Source organism: Acanthaster planci, linkage group LG08 (assembly GCF_054643075.1).
Source record: "Acanthaster planci isolate LZ-2023a linkage group LG08, COTS_SCS, whole genome shotgun sequence".
NCBI classification, from domain to species: Eukaryota; Metazoa; Echinodermata; class Asteroidea; order Valvatida; family Acanthasteridae; genus Acanthaster; species Acanthaster planci.
The window spans coordinates 13,811,397-13,831,982 of NC_141784.1; the positions used below are offsets into that span (position 1 = coordinate 13,811,397).

General features: G+C 39.7%; 2 protein-coding genes and 1 long non-coding RNA gene across 7 annotated transcripts; 1 reads left to right on the forward strand and 2 right to left on the reverse strand.

The window, feature by feature from the left end:
- Positions 1 to 538: 538 nt before the first annotated feature.
- Positions 539 to 8,248, forward strand: srp19 (signal recognition particle 19). Of its 2 annotated transcripts, XM_087140284.1 has the most exons (5): positions 539 to 676; positions 3,666 to 3,813; positions 4,726 to 4,837; positions 6,051 to 6,199; positions 6,240 to 8,248. In XM_087140284.1, the coding sequence occupies exons 1-4, from the start codon at positions 633 to 635 to the stop codon at positions 6,185 to 6,187; spliced, it is 441 nt and encodes a 146-aa protein (XP_086996410.1). In that variant the 5' UTR covers positions 539 to 632; the 3' UTR covers positions 6,188 to 6,199; positions 6,240 to 8,248. The 2 variants fall into 2 exon arrangements, with proteins under 2 accessions (XP_086996410.1, XP_022087103.1); XM_022231411.2 differs by having other exon boundaries at positions 6,051 to 8,248.
- On the reverse strand, positions 6,610 to 8,825 carry LOC147798409 (uncharacterized). Its single transcript, XR_015426212.1, has 2 exons — positions 7,029 to 8,825; positions 6,610 to 6,952 (listed from the first exon to the last, which is right to left on the reverse strand). It is a non-coding gene; the product is annotated as an uncharacterized LOC147798409 (long non-coding RNA).
- A 43-nt stretch (positions 8,826 to 8,868) lies between these two features.
- LOC110977332 (vacuolar protein sorting-associated protein 4B-like) lies at positions 8,869 to 18,521 on the reverse strand. Of its 4 annotated transcripts, none has more exons than XM_022231338.2 (10): positions 18,389 to 18,521; positions 17,354 to 17,366; positions 16,389 to 16,518; positions 15,745 to 15,868; positions 14,352 to 14,522; positions 13,639 to 13,792; positions 13,263 to 13,311; positions 10,692 to 10,918; positions 9,874 to 10,061; positions 8,869 to 9,343 (listed from the first exon to the last, which is right to left on the reverse strand). In XM_022231338.2, the coding sequence occupies exons 1-10, from the start codon at positions 18,414 to 18,416 to the stop codon at positions 9,141 to 9,143; spliced, it is 1,287 nt and encodes a 428-aa protein (XP_022087030.2). In that variant the 5' UTR covers positions 18,417 to 18,521; the 3' UTR covers positions 8,869 to 9,140. The 4 variants fall into 4 exon arrangements, with proteins under 4 accessions (XP_022087030.2, XP_022087029.2, XP_086996609.1 ...); XM_022231337.2 differs by having other exon boundaries at positions 14,352 to 14,525; XM_087140483.1 differs by having other exon boundaries at positions 14,352 to 14,525; positions 18,236 to 18,505.
- Positions 18,522 to 20,586: the final 2,065 nt, after the last annotated feature.

Consider the following 20,586-nt stretch of genomic DNA (forward strand, 5'->3'; position numbering starts at 1 on the left):
AAACACTTTTTGAACCATGAAAATCTGTCCAGAAGAAGCCAAGACTGATCTTATTTTTTCATTACAGTAGTAGAAAGGTATTTCACACATTTGAAGTTGTTCAGGCAAAAATGAATGGTCCGTGGTTAAGGTATTCCCCCGGTGGAGGCCGTCTGGTCATGGGCTTGAGATCATTTATCTTTCTTTGTTGGTGGGGGAATTGTGTTTATTACTCCACGAACTGACTTCCCAAGGTCTTGAGGAGTGCATGTGGATTTGGGTTTGAAACGTGTCACTGTTTGAAAAGGCTGTTTCGTCGTAGCTGCTGCTTCTTGATCGACCCTGGGGTTACACGTACATGTACATGCGTTTCTGTCTAATTTTCTTTTTTTCTGTGACAAATGTTGCCGTACGTGTGAAAATCTCCACAACAGATTACTTCATTCTTTATTAGACTAGTTATCGAGTATTTCATAATAAGCTGGCGGTACCAGTGATGGACGAGATCCTGGCCTCCATAGGTCTTTCCGATGAAGAAATGAAAAATGCGACACCGGTTGAAAAATGCGACGCCGGATGGCACATATGGAGCACCATAGTATGTACTATGTACATGTACACTAAACTGAGAAAGACAGAAAGATAGTGACGGCATGGCGCAGTACGGTGTGAGCCAGAATCCTGCACAAAAGGACAGGTATGTTTCAGTGGCTTAACACTGTTACTCAAACAAAACGTTTTTCTGCTTTGTAGACTTTACCCTTTATATTAAGGTGTTCAAAGTTTTTTGGTATAGTTTTGAGTTTGATGAAAGAAAAACAGATGCGTTCATGTCATATCCAGCTGTCCATATGGAATATATTTGTCATTGCTTATAAATTGCATCTATTTCGTGAGAAGTGCGTGGCGTTGTTGCAGATGAATTTGCGAACTGCCAAAACAGGCAATCCTTATTTTTTAGGGTAATTCATACTCTTGGGACCCTGCTGATACATATGTAGGTCTATCAACTGCCAAATTTAATAGGAATTCGAAATTAATTAAAAACTTTCATAACAAATATGACAAAAAGACCGATGTGAAGTTACATGTAGTTCCTCGTTTGACGTTCGACATTCAACATTGAACTAGTAACTGTTCCATATTTGAACGTTGAATAAGTAACCGTTTGACATTCTTTGAAAAAACTATTTTTATATTATATAAAAAAGTCTTGTCTCCAGTGCATGTGTGGTCAGTAATACAAGCCACGAATACCGTTTCAAACCCCAACCCATCCGGAATGCCTTTATAAACCAACCCTCCATATGAACCACAGCCTCCACATCTAAAACACGGGATTGGGTGTTTTATTTCGATGGCCGAAAAGTCTAGTGTGAGGCATTCATTTTTCCACTGTAGTTTCCAAGCGGAGAAGTCTACCGCCGAGACAAGACTTTCATCACAGCTGTTTTCACTATGCGAATGTCTGCCTTAAGTTTACCCTGGTTGAAATGGACGCAACGGGGTCACTAATGTGCAGAAAAGCACAGTAAAAAATGTATACTCAGTCGTGGGATTGGTGTATTTTCGATTCTGTGAAATAGTTTCATGAAAAAAAGGACGTTTTTAGTATTAACCTCTAGTTCTATCTATTAAACGGCAAGTCTTCCGTCCGGGGATTGTTCCACACCAAAGAACCACATACGCCGAGATGGAAGGAGTCCCTCCCCGATTCAAAAGACCAATGACATCATCTCTGGGCGGGGCATGGGGTTTAGGTGTTTCATATTCATTGTAAAAAAGTTTGGTTTAATTCATTCGTTTTTTACTCTGGTTTAAAGACAAAGAAATGCTCCAACATGACAAAAGGTTGTGAGACCCCTATTCAGAGTCGAAATAGTTTTTTCCCTGGTTGAAATTAAGGTCTTGAGTCTAGCACCCTCTCCAAAGGACAGCGAGAGTATCCTGACCGAAAAGTCGAGTCAGCACTTACTGGTTCTTTTAATAACCACACATCTTCTCAGAGACTTAGTCCATGCTGCAACGGCAAGCCTATTGTACTATACATCTCATGACTTCACCATGCAAAGCTTCAAATCAACATATATTGGAAACAGCTTGTTTTTTGTCCCTGTTGCACTCCATAGCCATTTAGGCGAGTGCACCCTGAATGTCAAACGGTTACTTATTCAACGTTCGAATATGGAACAGTTACTTATTCAACGTTGAATGTCGAATGTCAAACGAGGAACGAGGAACTAACTTCACATCGGTGACAAAAAGGACTCATCAATAACCCTTCATGTTCAGTCATGTCAGTGAGTAGTGCAAAAATGAAGCCTTCCCATGGTGTTCAAAGGTTCTTTGGGACTAATTTTATGTTCTAGAAGGTTAATACTGATTGAAATTCTTATAGGCCTATGTAACAGGGGAAGAGTTCCATGTGCAGACGCCAGTTCCCTACAGTGACCTATTAGCCTGCCGAAAGCAAAACCATGTCCAGAAAAGTTCAATTTAAGAGGGGAAAAATCAAGTTGTTTACTTAGAAAACACTTTTTCAGAGCAGTTTCATAGGGTTAATTTGGCACGGGGTGTCAAGTGGTGTTCATATATATGGAACTCTGTCCGTAACGGGATTGCTCCTAACGAGGTGATATTCTCAGTGACACACCCTGTAGCCATATTTTGGGATTTAAGACTCCACTTTTTTCACTAAGTTTGAGGTTACCGGGGGTTTGAGGTATTAGGGGCCTGGGGTACTGTACTCCTTGTTAAAAACTTGTTTAAGACAATTTTTGATTTTAACAGGTGAAGGCCTTCTGGCACGGTAGCAAAAAGCCCAATTTTGGGTAAAATATTGCTGTCATCACACACCAGGTGCCTAAAAAGTGTTGACAGACAAAATACAAGTACATTGTACCATGAAAATATCTTCAATAAAATCACCTACCAGCTTTTCCACATTATCAACGGTGAACTAATGTGACTTCAGTGGCACTCACAGTCATTTCTTTGACTGAAATGCTGTGCTATGCTTCAAAACAACTATGCAGACCAACAAGCAGTGTGTGCATTGGGATGCTGAGCAAATGTTTTATGAGACATCTGCAAAGTCTGCGCATATATTGGCGTCGATTTGCACTTGTACTGAGACTGCACATTACCATTCACAAAATAGTCATTGAAGCATCCACATTGTTCTGCAGTTTGATTAATGTCCATAAGTGTAGAGTTAAAGTCGTTGTCCGTAAAGCTTGGTGCACAGTAACAACTTCATTTTACTCAAATGGGACTTTTCACTGGAGTGCTAGTACAACTGTCAAAGTAACATAGCGCTTTAAAAAGGAGTACAGTGCCCCAGTTACTACCTCTAGTATGTGTCTTAATTCAATTTCAGTTCTCAATTCAAATTTTGAAGAGGTTTCTGCAGCACTTTGCACGAGAGTGAAATCTGATGATTTTATCTGAAGGCAGGCACTGTTTGGTAATCTGTGGTCTGATTATGGAGAATATGGAGACCATTATATATTATGTACATAATAAGTAGAGAGTGCCCTTTTGACAGTTAATGCCACACAAAGGTCGTTTGACATTCTGTGTCATGTACCAGTCTATTTGTTGGCTAAGACCTTGGTATAAGCTCTTGGTCATGCCATTATGTTTCTTTTTTTTAAAACAACCATCAATTTATTTCCCTATATCAGATGGATTTGTATCTACCCAGCATACATCAACAGTAAAAAGACACTCCCAGAAGGAAGGAAAATTCCCAAGAGCAAAGCAGTTGACAATCCTACAGCCAATGAAATCAGAGATATATGCAATGCTGCTGGCTTACAAGTTGCTTTGGAGGTAGTGTATGTGAAATATCCTTAGGTGTTGTTCCGATGTAAAGAGACCTGTGCATGGTTTGTAGTGCTCAGTCAATTCGAATAATTCACTATTCGAATATTCGACCTTCAATTTGATCGAATTTCTGGATATTCTGTGGCACCGACAAACCATTTACAAAATCAGTTGCAAAAATGCACTCAGTTGTACATTACAATAACTATAACAGCTTCTCACTCCTAGGACTGTCTCCAGCCACGATAAAGCAAGACTGAGGAGAACAACAGTACTTCTTGCCCTGTTGAAAGTGTTTATTCCTTTTAAATTTTGTAATGAATTTATTTTTGAATCATAGAATGCGTTATTCTCTTGGCTTTTCATTTCAATCTGCTTGTAACAAGCCTCTATTGTGTAATTTTTTTTCATTTAAAACAAGAAAATTCTTCCTTTCTTTTGATTAATTTTGCATTTGAATATTCAAATTCAGAAAATAGTTTTCAAATATTTGATAACCAATCAAATGATCGGATATTCAGCACAGCCCTAATGGTTTGTGCTGTCCTCCTGGGACTAATTCTCTATTTCTGTCAAATGCTCAGTGTCCGCACAGTAATTTACAGTGAGGTTGTCCATTTTAAAACAAAAATGGGTGAAATATCTTTTTGTTCCATATCCAAAGCATGTGATTATATGATGACATACCGAGCTGTAGGAAAAAAGCCAAGCCTGCTTTTAAGGTTTTAGGCCCAAATGTAGCTTTCACATTGAAGTTTGCTCACCAAGATTTTTTTGTTCACTATCAAGACAGGCCCAAGGAATAATAGTTTAGGTAAAAAAATTGTTTCTCTAGTTAGTGGTCTTCTAAATTTCATATTTCTACAATGTTTAAATCACACATTCGTTCATTTGTATATTTTCCAATTTCCTATCCAGGCTGGAAAGTGTTACCCACGAGACCAAAACAGAGACCCATTGTATCGGGGAAGGGTCAGAGTTCAATTGAAGAATGAAAACAGTACACCAGTAAAAGAGGAATTTCCAAGCAGTAAGTTACCAGTGACTTAACTTTCCCCAAGCCTGCTCCAGAAATTTTACTTACACCATGCAGAATCCATCAACAATTGATGATCCATAGTAAATACTAAGCCAAAAGTGTATTAATGGGACTAAATAAACGTTATATGTACGTTACTTCTTACCTTACATTCTTACCTGAATACCCCACATTGGTCAAAATATGTAGAAGTTTTGCAGTATTTCAATGGACGCAGGGCACAGAGATGCCAGTCACTCTGGTCATTGTTTTATTTTTGTTTGTTTTTTATCACATTTTTCTACTGTGCTATTTACATTTTAATGTCATTAAGTTTATTTTGTTACAAGAATAACATAACTAACTTGTAGAACAGACTTTTAATATTTACCGTGCATGATTGAGGCCTTGTTTATGTTGTGACAGGACTTAGCTGAACCTATTACAATGTTGTGGGACAGGTTTTTGCCACATGCTGCTAGAAGTTACCAAACAATCATTTCATTGATTTCATTTAGTACAACGAATGTACCATTAACCCCTTCGCGCCGGGAGACGGTAAGAGCCGCCATAAAAATTGAGATCCTCAGCCCGCTTTTCAGCTATTATTCTCGGCCCACGCTTGAGCAAACATGGTGAAAGAAAGCAGACCCTGGCTCTTGTATATATGGTGATTGGCCTTTGTGTGTAGCCTAGAAATGAAAAGATGGCATTTACATCATAATCACCAGCTCCACAATAGTCCCCACTTTGAAAAGAGGCAACAGAAATGTGGAAGCGTGAGTAGAGCCGCATGCCACCGAACAATCAGCCTTTTCACTGTGTAATTCAAAGCGTGCAGAGCGCGCAGGGCCACAAACCGAGAATTTGCGGTTTGGCAGATGGCCTTCATGGCTAAGCAAGGCTGGAATTCTTGGAGTCGGCTTTCGGAAAAAAATTACCGTCGTCAAGGGGTTAAGATACAGCAGTGTTGCATTTTAGCCATTTGCAGAAATGGTTACGGGATAAAGCTTAAAAACATATTGGAAGCGCCAAACCAACACATTTCGTTGACAGTTTGTGAAAACAGTTGCTGGAATAAGAACTTTGATAAACTAGAATTGTAGAAAGGGCACAAAAATACAGATTTTAAAATCAGAAGAGAGCACCCAGCTCACTAGATGTATGTTGGAAATTTTGCTTAAGATGTTTAACCAGTTTGGATCTATGCAATTTGAATTTGAAGGAAAAGCACTGCTATTGTATGTCAGCGAGATGATCCCCAAACTGAAGACGAGACAACAGAAGCAAGGGGGTGGGGGTGAGTCAGCATCAGCTGGTGGCCAAGACAAAGGAAAGAAAAAGAAGAACAAGAAGAGATGACGATGCCTCAGCCTATGTATCAGCTTTTCTCTTGGAAGTCTGTCACTTTTGCCGAATGAACTTTTGGGTTCATGTCTTGAATTCCATCTCGTATCACCATTTACAAATCATGCCCGGAGTTTTCAGGAGACCACTTGTTAGTTGGCTTCTAATGTGTGAATATGTACAGGTGTTGTTTCACACCAACATGCCCTGATGAATCTGACTTTTAAATTGCATCCGAGATATCCCAAGGGGCACCTTAACATACACTTCACATATTGATAACTAAGCAGGATAAGTTGCCGTGTCAGTCTAACAAGTTTTTATTGAAAAATTGCGCTGAAAAGGTCCTTATTGAGATATATTGCTTTAAATGGGAATTTGGACAAGAAAATTGGTTGAAATTAGCCCCAAAAATAGTTTTATAAATACAAGTAAAAAAAACGTTTCCTGTTTCAATAAAATATTTCCTTCATGCTCAGAGAAAGGCCCTACAAATATTTTCAAAAATCACTTTTTTGCTGTGATGAGCTATCAGGACTGAGCCAAGGATTTACACTTGTCCATCAATATTGTTGAGGATAAGCAAGGCAGGGAATCTGGTATTTGACGCAATCTGTGAAACCAAGGTCACGACTAAAGCAATAATGGAAATTTTGGAGATCAAAGAAAATGCTGTTCGTCAAAAGGCTGCCAGATCTAACAAAATCCAAAAAGTCTTTTTTTTTTAATGGTGAACAGAAGACCAGTTTGTCTGTTTTTTGTTATTTATCAATGGTAAACCTGTGAAGAGTCTTTTTTTTTTAGTGGTGAACAGAAGACCAGTTTGTCTGTTATTTGTTATTTATCAATGGTAAACCTGTGAAGAATTGGCTGGCATTAAACATTACTTTTAGTAGGTTTCTTGGCATTTTCGGTGAGTTAAGAAAGCCTGAAAGGGATTTTCAAGTAACCTATTTCATTGCAAACTGATTGCTACTCTTAACAATTGACAAGATATTGTTGAGATAACTTCAGGCTTGTGCATACATTATGCCTATATTGAAGAAATGCTTTTTCACATTCTTCCCGGTTGAAGGAGCATAAATTGTGTGCATTTAACCTGTGTATGAGCATAGTGCATGTTCCTTCCACCATGATTAGAAGCTACTACTAATTGCTTCCTGTTGTGGCTACTGGGTAGTCAGTAAACTGGTATTTAGGAAGCTAGGACAAAATATTTAATATGTTCTCCATGCATGAGTACCACACCTCAGCAGCAACAGAGACTGAGGCTGTATTGACACTTGGATGCTGTCACCACCATGGGCAGGTGTGCAAAGACCTAATGGGCTTGAATATTTCTAGATGAAAATTGGACCTCCAAAAATTAATTTGTTGCTCTCAGATGACTGACCCAAAAATGTGGAATTCTCCCTTCAGCTTTTTTTTTTTTTTTGAAATGCCAGTTATTCTGCATTTCGTTACAAGAAAGTTAATTTTATCGTATACATGAAAAAAACTTGGGGCATTGTACACCAAACAGTACAAATGCACTCACAATATATCACATTACAGTGTACTGAATTGGGGCATGCAGGCAGCTGGTAGTATGTGTATTTTGAACCTATGCCTTTCATGTATAATGCACAAGTCAATTTGGTAGAGGGGAGCTGGTAAATGAAGGGAAACCTGATGTATAATAATGGTGTCAGAAGAACAATAAATTTATTCATATTTGTCTTATAAGTGTTATTTGCATACGGCTAGTTTAATAACAATCATCCCTTTACCTTTGAAATTGAAAGGTATCTGAACTTCTGAAGAAATTTATCTGAGTTATGTATTTAACATGAGTTAACACAAGTCATTTACTGTGTCATACATGTATGTGTTCAATTGTTTATTTCGTTGGATTTGTGAAAACCTTGGGATCCTCTTTGAATCTTAACAACTGTTTTCTAGCTTTCTCATAACAACTGTTATGCTTCACTGAGTGTCCCTTCGGATTTCAGTGACTTTTTAGCGGCCAAAAGAAAAAGAAAATGAGATATTACTAGTTAGATGCAAAGGATTAAACTTTTAAGTACATGTTCATAATGTTATGTGTGACTTGTTTTTTAGTCTTTGATCAGCACACAAACTGTCCCCTCTAAAAACTTCATAACTGATCAATTATTCAAGTTTTGCTCAATACAAATTTGACGTGAACAGTATGTAAAATAATTCAGAACAATGAATATTGAAAATATGTTACAACTCTAACAAAGGATCAAAACACAACATTTTGGATGAGAACAGTGTATGTAAATGACAGACATCTTAGTTAAAGAGCAACTCAAAGGAAAACATGTTTTCTCTGATTTCATCTGTTCAAATAAACATGGAAGCATCTAAATCGAATGCAGTGTCATTTGTCTTCAGAGCTCAACTACATGTATAACAAGCTAAAAAGGGCTTTTTTCTGTTCATGCCAAGATGCGAATTCCGAACGCAGATTGCATCTTTCGGAGAAAACTGTATTCGCCCTGTATTCATAGTCGATGAACCCTTGTGCATGCAAAACAATGGCTACATGCATTGCCTGGCAAGCACAAGGGTTTATCCACTACAAACATAGGGCGTGGATTTCCTTCATTTTCTCTGTTATCTCTGAATGACGCTATCTACATTCAGAATTTGCTTTTTGGTATGATCAGAAATAAAGCCCTTTTTAGTTTGTTATAGTTGAGCTCTGAAGACAAACGACACTGTGTTCAATTTGGATGCTTCCATATTGATTTCATCAGATAAAAGCAGAAAAAAACATATTTTCATAGAGGTGCTCTTTAAAAGAAAGCCCCAACCAAAAAAATGTGTCGCTTGGTGTTCAACACTTGCAGCTTACTAGACATTATCTCTCTAAATGCTCTGTATTTGGAAAAGTTGGTGAATGAACATCTATTCTATACAAAATCCAAAACTACATGTGTATGGAAAACCCAGGATTGACTTATCCTGTTTGTCCAAAATGGCTGGTGAAGGCTTCAAATTGTTTGAGTTCATCTGCTGTGACAGTTCGGTGGCAAGACTGCAAGGCCAGAATGAAATCACTGAGGGTCACGTCTCTGGGCTTGACCCTGTCCGACTGGATCTCGCTCATAGTTGTCTGTATACAGCCAGGAGTATCGTCATCACAAGGTGTGAATTTACCATCTAAAGACACAAGAATTTCTTGTATTTACTTCACAGAATGGACCCCCGGTTGGTGTGTATAGCAAGACAGTTTCTAAAGCTGTGTGTAATGTATTAGGGAGGGTGCACTTCGGCTACATGTAAACCCCAACTCAGTTACTGTCTTTCTCAAGAAAATAGTAACCTTCATAGGATGGAGCTATTACCAGCAAACATGATGGACTCACAACAAAATACTGACAATTTGTTTTTATTTGATATTAAGGAAAACCTAGTGAGCAGACAGTAAGGGTTGCCTCAGTAAAGCAGCATCTCATCTGGGTGGACTGGGAATATTCTGTGTCATGGCTTATTGTTGGAACAATGCCAAATCAACTAGGCTACTGAGTGAGGTGGTTATATTTGATTGCCAAAACACATCAAGATGCAGGTCCTGCAAGTTTTCGTTCAAGTAACTATCATACGGAGTAGTGTATTTCAGCTCTAGGCTATCAAGTTGAGATGCACTCATGCAGGCCTGAGCATGTGCTCTTCACCATTAGATAACTCACCGATTCCCTTCATCCAGTGGGTTGCTGTCTGGATGTCCCTGATTGGTTCAAAGAGGGCTGTCAGGATGACATTGGATAGGTCACTCCCAGAGTAACCCTCAGTGCGGTCAGCAAAAGCCTGTATGTCTGAGTCACTGAGAGTCAGGTTACAAGACGCGTGAATCTTGAGGATAGCAATACGGGCTTCTCTGAAGTGAAGAATGTAGGTTACGAGAAAACAATACTCAGCATGAATTACTCATAAAAAACAAATGTAAGTACAACACATTTTGATCAGTGACCGTTTAATGTGCTTTAATTTTAAGATGATCAACACAAAACTGATCCCCAAAAAGCAAAGAAATTGACATCCAATAAGGACTTGAGGTTCATTCAATTCAAATGCACTGGAAAAACTATGTTCTCAGTGACTGACAGGTAACTCCCATGACCTGTGTCTTTAGAAAACTGAGTCTGACAGCCTTTTTGAAATTAATATCGTTTAGTTTGCATTTGAAAGAGCAAAGTGAAATCTTTGTTATGACGGATCACATAGTTTTGGCATCTTGATGAAATGTTGGGACAACATTGTTGAGAGTTCCTTGAAATTTAGTTGCACAAGATTCACTTGAAGGCCTCTAACTCAAACATGACAAAGTGCGGCTGAGTTTGTCTCACTGGGTCAGGTATACACTGTGGCCATTAATGATGTTTGCCGTCATGTTACAATCCTGACATATGGGTTAACAAAACTTGGCTGTATTCGTGATTTAATATGCCCTATGTGTAACTGTGAATCTACACCAGTTTCTACTGAGGGGAAAAACAAGTTGCCCAACCTGTCTGGAAGGGGTACATAGACTCGTTTCTGGAAGCGTCTGAGGAATGCCGTGTCTAGCTCCCAAGGCCTGTTGGTGGCACACAGCAAGAAGAACTGTTCTGACTCCCGGCCATTGTCGGCACTCTCCATCTGGCGAAGGAGCTCGGTCTTGATGCGTCTGGTGTGCTCCTCCTCTCGGGAGCTGCGGATGCGACAGATGCTGTCAATCTCATCAATGAAGATGACCTGTGGAGCGACAAGAGGGCCAACTTTAAGAGGTCTAAAATAGTGGTACTTGTAGAGAACTTAACAACCAACTGCAGGATGCTGTCCACTTGCATGCCTGATTTCATGAAGTATCAGGAGACACACTGTGACATCATTCAAATTCAGATTTTTAACAAGCACTGTTTTCTGATTTATATTTACATAAAGGGCACTCACTTTGGACCTAAGTCCAGTGGAATTTGAGTTTAACAACATTTATCACTTGACACAGAGTTTTTAAGAAATGACCCACACTGACCATTTCTTTAGACAGACAACATGAAAGGCAAAATAATTCTGTTCACATTCGCATACCATTCCTGTCTTAGTGTGACTTTTTTTATCAATTAGGAAGGAACCTTGGGCTGACTGCACATGACCCTGTTGGCCTGTAATAGGCCCATAACACCCGCCCATCAGTGTTGGAGGTCTCAAGGCTGGCCTCATGGTTAGCATAGAGTGCCATTTTTAGTGCTTTTTCAAGAAATTATTATTACATGCAGTCGTTTTAGGATCATTCCTACTTCCGGATCACTTGAAATAAAACCTATCTTGTTTGTGTTGTTTTTCAGTTCTACATTCCAAGCTTAGTTCTGTATGAAAGGTGAAGTGTAGGCTTCTTGTACAAAGCTTATAGAGGGATCCCAATACGACGCTTTTAGCGTCGATCTGCGCACTTCCGCGTTTGAAAACGAGGCTGTATGTGTCAGTTTCAATTCTTAATACAATCAGACGATTGAAAGTAAGGAGTCAAGACACAAAGACATAAAGGTATGTTAAATTCAGACTTTTCAGGCTGCAAATTTTTGTGGTAGAGTCTTTCAGGATGACTCGACACGTATTATCAAAAGAAAATATAACAACAATTTACCGTGAACTAACGTACCCGCAATGGTTGTGTATCTTGTGCAGTGGGCGTGGTTTAAACTGAAGTGGCCTCACACTTACGAACCGGATACTGCATGTACTGTGTCGACTCCGCTGGCGCGCGCGATGAAGTTCAACACAGAGAGCCTTGGTTTCGATGCGGATCTGCGCAGACGGCGCTAATGCGAAATCCCTCAAATATCAGAAAATTCCTAGGAAGAAATTTGGGCCAGATTTCTGATTTGCTCTTTGACATTTTTGAACGACTTGACCAAAATCATGTGAGCCAAAAAAATCACCAAAAATTTACACGGCAATAGGTCACTCACTACGCGTGATTCCAAATACTTTTTTTCATACTCAGTCACAGAAACTTTTGCATCTAATGTCTGTGTAATCAAAGTGACTTGTACAGTTTTTGTTTGTTTAAAATTGGCCAAAAACTGAACGCATGTTTCTTCCTAGTATCGCATCACTTATTATCTGCACGCAAATACCATACGTTGCAAGTCAACTACACAGACGTAGCAGAAACGTATGTGAGTTAATGAGTTCATCAACTGTTTGGCGTACGCGTGGGGGATAGTATCGTTGATAGCTGAAAAAGTCAAATCAAAATTTACACAAGTTTTACCTTTTAATTCATTGGAATTCTTATTAGTATCATTTTCGGAAGCACTCCTGATTTTTTCTTTCATTTCTTGTAGAAAAATAGTTACATTCACTCACAAATGTAAATGATTACATTCACTCACAAATGTATTTGGTTGCAAGACTTTTTTGGCAACTGTGCAACTATCTGTGAACGTCAAACTTGATTTTGTTTTGGAATGAATAGCCTGTATTTACGCCTTGCGATCTTGTTTTTAAAATTGAAAATATTGAGAAATTATTTTGTTGGGAATTGTAAGTATTTAGAGCAGTTAGTTTTAATATTTTCTCTTTTTGTGATGTTGGGGACTCCGTTTTTATACTTTGTTGAAAGAAAAGTAAAAATTGAACTTTGCAACACCTGCCAAACAAGAGGTAATTATGCCCATTTGGATTTGTTCACCAGGTTGTTTACAATGTTAAACTGAAAGTAACTTATCACAGCACTTGGTTTTCTTAGACTAAATAATTGGGGAGATTGTCGTGTCATGTACAACAGTGTTATGTGGATCTGGATGAATCTCCTGTGCCAGCCAACAGTGCAAAAAGTAGTTATGTTATATGTGTATGCGTGTAATAATTTGCCTCAGAGGTTGTGACCTCGGCCTTGGCAGTGACTTGGTCTCGGCCTTGGCAGTGACTTGGTCTCGGCCTTGGCGACCTCGGACCTCGGTCGTGGACATGACTCCAACACTGCTGCCTATAACACCCATTCTTGATTCCTACAAATTTACTGATATTCTGACATCAAACCCCTTCCATACATTTGACAATGCTGATTTAAAGTATCAAGAGTTTCACTTACCGATCTTCCTTCTTGTTGTGTGGCATGCACAAAAAGCTCTTTGATTAATCTTGGATAAAGAAACATGACATGATAAAGTAACTTTGAAATTTCCTGATGACAACACTGAAAAAAGGCTAACCGAAAACTTCCTTTAACATCATGAAAATTGCCCTTTGAAACTTTGGAAGGCTTTAACATCAGAACAAAAGGATCTTTGCTTTTTCAAGTATTAGTTTCAAATAACTGAAATGTTTGATTATTGTACTTACTGACCAAAGACGATTATTTTTCCAAAGCAGAGTGAGACAGCAGTACTTAGTAATCAGCTCAAATGGTTTTCAAGAGGGTAAATGTTAACTTGAATTATGTTCCATGGTAGGAAACTCCAGCATACTTTTCACTTTCCCCAACCCAGCTTGAGACTAGATCAGAGCTAGACACACAGTAGAATGTGGAGCTGATTTCTGATGACACAGCCTGGGCCAGCCTTGACTTGCCAGTACCGGGTGGACCATAGAGAAGGATGCGTTTCCATGGTTTCCTGGCACCTTGTGGAAAAAGGTACAAGGTTGACATTTCTCAAGGCTACTTAAGTGTCATCATTTAATGTACATGGATACATTTCAGAAGCTTTAGTCCTGGAGATGGTCAGGTGAAACTTTCCTTTAAAAATAAAAAAAAATTCTTAAAAACCCTACCACCAGCAAAACGTCACAGAATATTGAACTTTGAAGCTGCATACGTGAGTAACTTTAAGACCTACATGCACTTTATAATGAGTGCATAACCATACCCCTCAGTTAACTGGCCCTGAATCATAGTTCTTTTGAACTAGAACACATTATATTTACAATGGATTTGAATTAAAAATAGAACGTTTTGGATGGAAAGATAAAAACTTCCCTCCCCAAACATCAATTCGATACACCTCAGTGGCCGGAACATTTTTCACAGGAGAGGAAAATGAAATGAGCATTTCAAAACATTTGCAGTAAAACTGAAATGTACGCAGTCCTGATGTTGCGGAAAATTCACTTCTTTGTTGCTTGTATACCGAGCAACTAACCCTAATTCTCAAATCACTTTTAAGTGTGGAAGCTGCTTTACCTGTAAACAGTTGAGGATACTGCAGAGGCATGACGATGGCTTCCCTTAGGATTTGTTTAGCCTGTGTCAGACCAGCCACATCACTGAAGCTCACAGTTCCCTTCCTAACAATGGTATCCTCTATGGCTAATGTACGGCTCTGGGAGTGGGTGTCTGTGCTTCTTGCATCTGCTGCTGGAGTAACAAGAAATTGAAATGCCTCCATCAATTTGGAAAGCCAAATAATCCTGCCCCTAAGTGACAAAAACAACTTTTTGAAACAGTTTTAGGAAGGATTTAAGTTCTTCATCCTGTCTATCTGGTGACTGATCAGCAGATTTGGGGGGGTGGACCTTATTAAGTTCTTTTTCAAGGACTGAATGACTAGGAGACATTGGGATATGAGCCACGAGTGACACATAAACATGGATGCATGGAGGAAGATAGGAAGAAGGGGAGGGGCTTGGGGAGCTTGGTGTGTACACAGTGGGAATGGACGGGATTCAGGGGAATGTGTGGAGAAAACAACAAAGACAAGTAGAAACTGGATGGGAAGTTTTGTTGGCATTTTGTTATTTTCAAAAATGAAATGTCCATGCGTTGCTCTTCATACAATTACGGACGTGCATTTACGTCAAGCAAAATAATGCTATCACAATGTGGGTTTGCCTTCTCAGTCTGATAATCAGCTTTGTAACACTTGCATCAGTTGCTCCTGCCGAGTTGCTGAGAATACAACAATGCTGGAATGGGATAGAGGTTGATAGATGGATTGCAGGAGTCAATGGGACTGGGGCAGGTGTTAGGAGGAGTTCCTACTAGCAATATGACTCTCTCACTGAGCCTAGCACACACCAGACTTGGCAGCAAGTCACTTTTTGCAAGTCCAAGTTAAGTAACAAATTAGACATTTAAGTCCAGTCACAAGTCATTTGGTCCAGACACAAGGCAATCCACAGGTCTCTTGTCTAAATCAAGTCATGTTGCACATTTATTTGTCCAGCTTAAAGAGGCAGACCAGACAGACTCAAAAGGAGTTGAAACTGCGAGTCTAAGAAAGTCTGATTTTAAAACTGCACGCAAGGTGTAAATTGACAGGTCTAATATGAAAATTCTCACATTCTTTTCATGAATTTTGCATTTGAATATTCAAATTCAGAAACCAATATTTGAATATATGATAATCGATCGAATATTCGGATATTCGGCAGAGCCCCATACAACTTTTTTTGCAAGTCCAAGTCAAGTAACAAGTCAAAGCTGGTAATCACAAGCCAAATAACAAGTTACAAAGAAAATTACTCAAGATACTGACTCGAGTCCAAGTCGCACAACTCGAGTCAACAACTCTGGTACACACTCACACTGTATTGAGTTCCACCATCTTCTCAATATTGTGTTTTCAGGCACTCACTTTTCTCATCTTTCTGTTGTTTCCTCTTATTGCTGGTTTCTCCTCCTGCATCCAGCTGATCCTTCTTAGCTCTCAATATCTCAAGATGGTCATTCAGGGTGATATCCAGTTGTTGCAAGGCAGCCTGTTCATCAGTTCACATAGAAATACATGTAGCTAACTCGGTTCTTTATTGAGTGAAAAATAGAACATGCATATGTAATGCTCTCAAAGTGAATTAAAATCCACTCTGTTTGCCTGTTGGTGGTGTTTGTTTGTTTGTTGGGTTGTTTGTTTGTTTTTTAATAAAATTATTTTTTTATTAAAGTATGTTATACCATTCAATGTTGTGTTCCAGACACATTATGAGAGCCCTTTGTATAAAAACATGCATTCACAGTGCCAAATGTTCCACCTGTGGGTATGACAAACCCCTCCCCTCATCTCTGGTCAGGCCAAATGCCCAGTATTCAACAACTTTGATTGTAGTCCTGAGCAACTGGCAGGAAAGCAATTGTTTGTTGCAATGCATAGAAAAAGGAACTGTGAACTCAACTAAACCTTTGGCTGCTGTTCAAAATTTGGCAGCTGGAACTACACTGGATATTTTCCCAGCATCAATGTTCCTTGGAAGGTTTTTTTACAAGAAAGCAAAGCAACTAGACCTGTCTGATTGCATTGGTGTCCATCTCCTTCACTCTGCCTACCAACATCTTGCAGTTCTCACAGCTAGTGATGAGATGCTGTAAGTCAACATTACTGGTCTTCTGGCACTCTTCAGCGGCAGATGCCAACCTTCCAAGGGAAAGATAATACAGAGGATTTAGGAACTAGCCTTGTGTAGTAGGTTAAAATTACTACATATAAGAGGAAAGATAGGAGCAAAGATTTTGTTTGCAACCCCACGGATAATCTCCCAGGGCTAACAACAGATGTAATTTGAAACTTCTGGTTAAAAAGTTGAGCAGTGTTCTTTCTTACCCACAAGTGTGAAGTTACATTTTGTTGGACAGGCCTAGATAACAATTAATGTGAAATTACTACAATTGCTGGATAATTAGTGTGGGTAAAGTTGAACCCCTGTGGGACAAAAACTGCCCAAAGTTGCATTTTGACCTGTTTGGTAAGAAACTGAGCAACTGTTGCTGGTTATTTCATTGAAGATTGCAAACAGATTTGGGGGAGGAAGGACGGTATGCGTCTGTCTACCATGATGATCCATTTCTCTTGAAACGATGAGACTTAGCCTTGCCTATTACCTTAAACAGAATGCACGACCCATGCAGCTTTAGCTTATAGAGTGTCATTCAAGAGAAAAATGTAATAAAAAATATGGAAGTGTGAAATTAGGAATCCCATCCAAAGTATAGTAGGTGTCTTTAGAAACTAAGTAGGATTATTTCTGTTGTAATTCATAGTGCAATTAGCGGGGCAGGAACTTTGTTCTTGACAGGGCAAGGCAACTTCTCATTTGCAAATGGCACTTGTATTAGAAAATCATCTTTTCTACAGGGACATTTACATGGGGACTGAGGCAAAGACCAGGGGCATCAAGGGGATTGCCTCCGATGCCTCTATGAAGTTCTTGCCCTGATTTAGTCCAGCAGAGATCAGGTTGTAAGCTGCTTACCATGTTGCAGCTTCTAGGAGTGGGAAAGAGCACATTTAGTCGATGTAAATCAGTGCAGCAAAGTTCCCGGTAAATGCAGTGGAAACAAAGAAAACAAAAGGTATGCTACATTAGTGAAACACTCAAAGCACACCCAAGGCTTAAAGTTACCAACTATTTAGTTATATGGTAGAGGTTGAGGTTACTACTTTTGAAAGATATCCCATACTTCAAGCTCTAGTTGTGAATTCATCAGCCTAAGCTAGATTGAATGTCTTCAGTGGGGAGAAAATACTGCAACATGCTTTCAATAATGATACATTGGTATGCTCTCCTTTCTTCAAATGTATTTAATTGAAAATGGGGTGAACCTACAAATTGTTTTTCCTCATGTTAACAGGCACTTTTACTTTTTAGGAATTAACTTGAAACAATCTTGTTTGAATATAATCATGGATAATGTAATTAAAAAAATAATAATCAAGTAAATAAATCATGCCCTGCTTTTTCTACCAATGGTGAGATTTTTACCCTGGTATGAGCCTGTTTTATCTGTAGTTGTGAAACAGCAATGTACATTAATTGCTCCTGGCACTAGTGTTTGCATAGGCTAGGCTTAAGTGTAGGCCTATGTACCCTCGGTCCAACGGAACATTTCAACCGTGCAATGAGCTACATTGCTATTGCATGAACCATGTGAAAACACGCAAGTAGACCCAATACCTGGTTTAACTTATTTACATATACCGGCGCCATTACTCGATCTTTGCTTGATCAGACGATTAATCGATAACTCCACTATCAGCCAATCGCCTTTTCTTTCTAACTAGCGGATGTGAAAAGATTGTTTTCAAAAAAGGAAAGTTAAAGTTGGAGATTTCGTGAAGGATAGGCCTAACTTACATGTAAGTTTGTCATGGTCTAGGCCTAAGCAGGGCGTAGAGCGATCGCGCACAGTGCAGATCGGCCGATGGTGCCCAACATACATGTAAAGGAAGTCAAGTGCTGCTGCTGGTTGATTTCATTCCAATCATTTGAAATAATGTACACAATTACCTTGATACTGCTGGAGGAGACTCATCATCCCTTACTTTGACGTTTCAAAAACCGTGCTGCAAGTATGGCTTTGTGTATCGAAATACGATGTGCATGATATGTGCGGGGCACGATGCATGAAGAACGCCCTCTGCTCTTGGTTTGCGCTTGGTGACTGGATAGTAAGCTGCGCACGTGTACCGCACCTTTATAACGTACACGTGTACCTAGCTAGCCCTGCAAGCGTTGAAACCCCCCCCCCCCAAAAAAAGGAGAAAGGCAGCCCACCCGGAATTCGGGGGAATGACTGCACAGCAGTCTTTACCCAAAATATCTACGGCAGCCAGCTGCATGTATTTTGGGTCTTGACGGAACAGCACGTCACGGTACAGGTACTAGGTTGAAGTTTACCGCAAACTGCAGGGCCGCGGATGGCCGGGGAAGGGGCAACCCCGCTCATTGCCGCTTTTTGGAATTTTCAGTCACCTTTTGCTAAACATGGGTTTTATTTTTAGTGTACGGTTAAGGACAAAACAACTTTGCTTCATTCTCTTATACGAACAAACTAATTTCCAGACCCTTCCCCTAAAAAAAAAAATTCCTGGATCCATACTTTTGTTCTGTCACTTTACTTTAGAGTATAATTAAGTAACATCGAGAGCCAAAAATTACTTGTTAGTCCCAGTGTTTTGCTAATTTGAACGCTCATGTACTAACTCCAAAATAATCTTGCCACGATAACAGTTTTAGTGGAATTCTTGAAAGCTGGTACAGCCTGACACGGGATACAGAAAATGTACTTTGGAAAATCAGTTTAGCCGGAGATAAAGATAGAAAAAGAGTAATAAAAAAAATCATTAAACGAGGAACGTTGGCCGTAAGAGACACCTAGAGGGGAAAAAATCAGCGAAAACAAATTGATAAATGAATAATGAAATCATTTTATAAGAGGGGGAACACTGTACGTTACAGGGGATGGAAGGAGAAAAGAGAATGGTGTCCATTAACGTCTCTGGATGTGGGCACAAATTTAAAGTGAAGAGATGGGTGAGTGTTCTTCTCTCACCATCGGCGATGAGCTGAAATGTTGAGATGGTGAAGAACTGGAAACGAAAGCCAGACGTTATGAACACCCCCTTCCTTCTTGCTCCTGGGCTGTTCATAAATGGCTTTCCAGGGAATTGCGAAAGAAGACGGAAAAGATCGGAGTTGGTGCCAAGGAGCAGCGGCGTTTCCAGCTTTTGGTGTCGATGAGGTGGGGGAAAGTCAGAACCGAATGCAGCTCGGGCTTATTCAACATGATGTTGGGGGAGATTGAGAAGCGTTACTCATGGTCCCGACATTTTTGCTTTTTAAGTTGGTGTTATGTTTTTTAGGTAGTGCTAATATTTTGATAGGTTATAGGTTTCCTTTTCACCTATGAAGTATTCTTAGTTAAGAAAAAATCCATCGGGGGCAAGTTGCCCCCTGCCCCCCTTACTAATTTCGTAGTTGAGCTGGAGATACATTGTTTAAGTGTCCGTGTCCCTTTTGACAAGGACACGACCGGGATTTGATTGATACGTTCGAGTTAAAAGTGCCGGAAAGGTCAATGATGACGCAAGACAACAGGCGAGAAATGTTCACTTGGAACACACGACATGAATTGGAGGACGATGAGGAGAGATAAAATTCCGAGCAGCACGCAATATTCAGCTGTGGAGGTCAAAGACTTGTCCAACGACCTTGATTCCGAGCGCCTAGGGACGAGCAGCGAGGGCCGCACCGTACCGCCAGACAAAGGATTTACTAAGGGAGGGTAGGTTATAGGCAGATTAAGGACGTGGCAGGTTGAATCTGAGGGCGCTGACGCCCATCCATGCACGCAGCGGCACTGTAAAAAGGAGGAAGACTAAAAAAAAATGCGGGTCAAGGTCTAAAAGAAACATTTGGTAGCCAAGGTTGAGACGTTTGTATTTGCGAAGATTGTAATCCATTAGAATAAACTCGGATGGGAAGCGAATAGAAAATATCACCGAAGTAAGTTTGACTTTGAAGTGACGGGGGCTGTGTGCCTGGAGGCAAGGTAGTCCAAGCCCACCTTATCGCAGGTTTGAAATAGAACTGTTTTTTCAAGAAGGTGTCGTTTGCCAGACGAGACAAAAGTGACAAGCTTTACCTAGCAATAAATAACTCAAAGACACAAAACAAGAAGAGAAGTGAATTCTTTGTGTTTATCT